General features: G+C 35.7%; 1 protein-coding gene across 1 annotated transcript; it reads left to right on the forward strand.

The window, feature by feature from the left end:
• The first annotated feature begins 3,111 nt into the window (after positions 1-3,111).
• Positions 3,112-4,038, forward strand: LOC124971213 (vomeronasal type-1 receptor 90-like). The gene has a single exon (XM_047534992.1). The coding sequence runs from the start codon at positions 3,112-3,114 to the stop codon at positions 4,036-4,038; it is 927 nt and encodes a 308-aa protein (XP_047390948.1).
• The last annotated feature ends 1,654 nt before the right edge of the window (positions 4,039-5,692 follow it).

Genomic DNA, 5,692 nt, shown 5'->3' on the forward strand with positions numbered 1-5,692 from the left:
ATGGTTCCCATTCCCCAGGACATTCTCTAACAACAATGGTACATCAGCATGCATTTTACTACAGACCTTTCTTTACAACACCACTATGACATATTTACATTATTTTAATTATCTATGCTTGACATGCATCACTTAGTGATAGGATTGTTTGTGGTTCCAAACTGGAGATAGCAGGATATTTTTCTATGGTTTCTCCTGTCATTACCTGGAAGAAATTAGTTGTGCTCAGGGTTATATCAAATTGCATCACATTTTTAATGCATATTATCAAGAAAGAGTCTAAGTTTTTACTGATAGTAAAAGAGAAATTTACTTTCAGAAAACAGTGTTTCATTAGTTTTAAGGCAATGAACAAACAAATCCATTCATTCCTGAGTATTATTGCAAATTCATGTCACCTGTATACTCCTACTTTTCATTACTCCTGTTTGTAGGACTGCAGATTCCTAGATCACACTGAACTTAACATCATTCAATGGACATGAACCACAAGTGATTAAAACATGTTATTCAGTAAGTGTTAAAATGATTGGTTTGTGAAAGGCTCAAATGTTCAAACTTAATTAAAACAGTTCCTCTATTTCACAGAAATGATATGACAGACTGAAAATTTTGTTTTGTTGTATTTCATAATACACTTTTTATTGAGAAAGGTAATTTTGAAACTTTTTTTTAACCCAGGGTGCTTAACCACTGGGCCATATTCCCAGCTCATTTTATTTTTTATTTGCTAAGTTACTGAGGCTGGCTTTGAACTTCTGATTCTCCTATCTCCGACTCCTGAGTCAATGGGATTACAGGCATATGCCAATGCAACTGGCCTAAAATGATTTTTAAAAGTTATTTATTATATACTAATATGAATCCATATTTAAACATACTATAAAAATATCCATATGATATTTGACTTGTGAAATAAATTTTTAAGAATGGGCATATGCCATTTATATGTACACAGATGTTACAAAATAAGAGAACTAACTACTAGTGATCAAATGTGACCCATAAAAGCTTAGGTACATATAAACATTTGATTTATAAGTCTTTATTCTTTCTTCCGGACTGCTCATGGGAAACCACACCAAAACACCAAATGAGTAAATGCAGAAAAGTGTGTCACTTTACCTGATCATTACTTAAGAATAAGATGCTTTTTCCTAGTAATGGTAGAGTTTTCATTTTCCACAAATACTGCGTGTTGATTCTCATGCGATAAAGATGAAAAAGTTAGTCATGCAGAAGTCAAAAACAGAAAAGTTTCCTAGGAAGGGAATGAGATAGACAATGAGTGAGGAATGCCAAAAACAGTTCAGAGGAAAAAGCAACTCAGATTTTATAGCACATAGGGTGATTACAGTCTATAATAATTAGTTATTCAAAATAACCAGATTAGACTTTGCCAGTTTCAAACATAAAAATGACAATATTGGGGAAGATGGAAATTGCCCTGATTGGAACACTACACACTGTATACACATGTTGAATTATAATGTTGGGCCCCATATCCAAATACACATACTAGATTCCAATTTAAAATTAAAATAAGCAAAAATAAACCCTTCAAAGTATTAACAAAGTAGCTCCATCACCTCGGATTTTTAAATGGTATCCCACGTTCATGTACATTTAACTTTTCTGTTTCTCTTAGTATCTAACTTATGCATCTACATGTTCTAAAATGTCATGAAATGATTTAGCCTCACATTCATGATTGATTTTCTGATGACTAATTTTTCAATATGTAACTGAATGTGGTTTAAAATATATACCTACTATTTCAACCCTTGAATTAAAGTGCAAACATGCCTTGTATAGGAAATATTCCATTAGTAGATCAAAATTGAATTTTCTTTACCAAGTTTATGCTTGGGCCTCTGAACTGGAGAACTTTTTACTTCATGGAGAAGAAAATTGGGAATCTGTTGGATTTCCTTCTTTCAGGCTTGGACCAAATGATTTTTCTTTAATGAAAACCTTATAATGGAATGACTCTGAATCTACTTTAACTGACTTTAATTACCACCCAAATTCCAGATGACTGAGTAGAAAACATTATAAGTGTTTCTACTAATATTTGATAACTGGACATGGCTAACATAGGATAGCTATTCTGATCATGAAAATAGCAGGTATGTAAGATGGATAGATATACTGGAGATTAAAACACAGTCCTAAAATACCACAAAGATCTTTCTACATATATTGCTAAAACGTTCTAACATTTTGAAAATTTTTTGAGGCACCAACAGAGGTAGTCTTTATTAAAAGATTGGAATTAAATCTCCCAAGTCATATATCTGAGGAACTGCATAATTTTAAAATAATGGACAATATTTCTAGAGGTCATTATATGTCAAAAACACTTCCATATTTGGTACTTTGTCTTCTTTCACACATAATAGCTCTAGAATTCAGATAATATAACTGTCCATATTTTATAGATGAGATGATCAGGGTTGGCCATCATAGACTGCTCAAGGTCACAAGGAACTAAATGGAAGATCATGGATGCAAATTCAAAAACTGTGACTTAGAATGTGTATTTCTAAATTTTGACTCAGTTGATACATTAAAGATATTAGGTCTGATAATAAACCAGAATAAAGACAGCTCTGCAATAATACCTATGTGTATACCTCCTTCATTCAGATCCATTACTTGAGAGTTGGAATTCTCTACTATTATGCAACCCCCCCAATTGAATTCACCAAAAAGTGGAGAGTTTTCATTATACACCTGTGGCTTAGTCAAGAAAGGAAAGATGAAAACCAAGTGAGAAACTACCCCAGAAAACCTCAGGATGAGATTATAATCAAAAACCATTTGAATAATATATGATAATTCTGAACATACAGGAAAGCTAGTGAATAGTGGGAGTCCAACAGTCATTATATAATCCAGACCTGATTTGGTAATAATAGGAAAATGGCATCTGTAGGATATCAGTGAGAATTCAGTGCTGAAGTGGGAAAAGTGTGTGTTGGAATGAATCCTCACATTTCTTGATGGTTATAGTACAGGGTGAGATTGATGAAGGTGTTACTATTTGAAATAAAATTTTTTTCTTCATTTTCCCCTAAGATATACACCATATGATTCCTTACCCAAAAGATGAAAAATACCAATGAGCTATCTGATTATCTTAGCATAAGAAATGCACTTTTCTCTGAAGTGGGCATTGGGATCTCAGCCAACACCATCCTTCTTCTCTTCCACACCTTCACGTTCCTTCTCCAGCACAGGCTCAAGCCCACCAACCTCATCATTGGGCTCTTGGCCCTAACTCACATAGGAATGCTGACAATTATGGGTTACATAGCTACTAATGTTTATGTGTCTCAGGATCTTTGGGATGACATCAAATGTAAATCAATCATCTACTTGCACAGGTGTTTGAGGGGATTCTCCATTTGTGCCACCTGCCTGCTGAGTGTCCTCCAGGCCATCACCCTCAGTCCTAGAAGCTCCTGCCTGGCAAAGTTTAAACACAAATCTCCACATCAGATCCTGTGCTCCCTTTTGTTCCTGTGGGTGTTCTACATGTCCTTGAGTGCTCAGTTCTCATTCTCTTCTACTGCCATCTCCAATGTGACCTCACGTGGTCTTGTCTTTATTGCTGAATCCTGCAAATTTTTACAAATGAGTTACTTCCTCAGGCATTTATTTTCCATATTGGGTGCATTCCGGGATGTCTTTCTTATACAACTCATGGCCCTCTCAAGTGGGTACATGGTGGTTCTCTTGTGCAAGCATAAGAGGAACGTCGAGCACCTTCACAGTCTGTCTTCAAAAGCATCCCATGTAGAGAGGGCCACCTGTACCATCCTTCTGCTCATGAGTTTCTTTATCCTCATGTACTGTTTGGACTGTATCTTCTCATCCTCAAGAACTGTGTGGAACAATGACCATGTTTGTCATTCTATCCAGACAATGTTGTCCAATGCCTATGCCACAACCAGTCCTTTCTTGCTCCTCTCTTCTGAAAAACAAATTATTAACTTCTTGAAATCATTTTTGGGGAAGAGAGCACAAATTTAATAACTGAGGAAAGGATAAGTTGTTTTAATGTGCTAATACAGTGGATTCTGAACAAGAAATCAAGGTGTAGAATATATGCTCTGTAGAATAAGTGAATATGGAGATGTGCATGTTGTGTTAAATTTGTTTAGTTTGAGAAATGTGAATAACAAATATGTAATTGAAACATCAATCATGTACCTGTTTGAGGTAACACAGTGGCCCAATGTATTTGCTTGGTGTCAGCAACTGATTCTTATGAATCTCACCTTCATGGTCTGGGTTAGTCACTTATTAATACATTGAAAGTGTACAGCACTTTTTAATAAGTTCTTTGATTAACTGTATTTTGCCCAACTAAATATGTCAATAATTATTTCCCTGAATTACCACCTGGCCCATCAGTTTCCCTGTACTGATCTGCTAAAATCTGAATGTAGGGACTCAAGTTATCTTATGTACACCAGTATTCACAGTAGCATTACTAATAATAGCCCATGGTGGAAACAAGTCAATGTCCCAAAGCATATGAATGTTAAACTAAACAAGGCCTGGGCACTACATGGAATATAACTCAACCTGGAACAGGAAAATAAATGCTTGAGAGAGTATTTTGTGAACCTTGAAGTCATTATTTCAAGTAAACTGTCGATCACAAAAGAGCCAATGCTGGAACTGGGTTTGTGGCTCAGTGGTAGAGTGTTTGCCTGACACATGTGAGGCACCATGTTCCATCCCCAGCACCACATAATAATAAATAAAATAAAGGTGTTGTGTCTTTCTACAACTAGAAAGAGTTTTCTAACCCCAATTCTATAAAACTCTAATGTAGAATGTGGAACTGAGAGTAGAAACTTATACAGTCAGAAAACAGAATATCCGTTACCAGGGAGGGACTGAGGAGGAAAGTCAGTGAGGAATTCTTGTTTGATAGCTACAGAGGGAGAGTTTGAGAAGGAAAAAGAAGTGCTGGAGATGGATGGTTACTGTTTTCCCAACAGTATGAATGCGCTTACTGACTCTGACCTGTGCTCTTCAAATCAAAATGGTAATTTTTTTTGTTCTGTGCACCTTAACATAATTTAAAAATGCCCAGTGATCTTCATTAGTTAAGTGAAATGCACCAGACACAAAAGGACAAACACCACATGCTCTCATTCATTTGTAGAAAGTAATAAGTAAATCTAGTAGAAGAGAATGGAATAGTGGTCACCAGAGGATGGGAAGAGCAGGCAGAGGACAGACGGCAAGATTGCAGTGAGGGGCACCAAGAGCAGAGTGGAGGAATCCCTTCTGGTACTTCTTTGGCACAGCAGGGTACGTATTATTTAAAATGAACAAAAATGTGCTTCAAAATGAGTTTACCACCACAAAAATAATTAATAGTTGAAGAAATGGAAATACTTATTACTATGATCTCATTACTACAACTTACATACATATAATGAATTACAAGGTACCCCATAAAAATTCACATGTAAAAAATATGTCTTTAAAAGCATTTCCAGTGACCTTATAAAGAGCTATGGTGCAAATAATAGGAAAAACTGTGTGGGGAGTAGGCATATGGAAACTCTCTTCTACATGCTAAATTAACTTGCAAATGTAACCCTGTTTCAGGAAAACAATGCCTATCTACTAAAATGAACAGTACACACTGGGGGGTTCTCATACC

The sequence above is a fragment of the Sciurus carolinensis genome, chromosome 19 (genome assembly GCF_902686445.1).
Source record: "Sciurus carolinensis chromosome 19, mSciCar1.2, whole genome shotgun sequence".
NCBI lineage: Eukaryota > Metazoa > Chordata > Mammalia > Rodentia > Sciuridae > Sciurus > Sciurus carolinensis.

Coding starts and splice junctions, on each gene's coding strand:
- LOC124971213 (XM_047534992.1), top strand. CDS start 3,112: ATGAAAAATACCAATGAGCTATCTGATTATCTTAGCATAAGAAATGCA.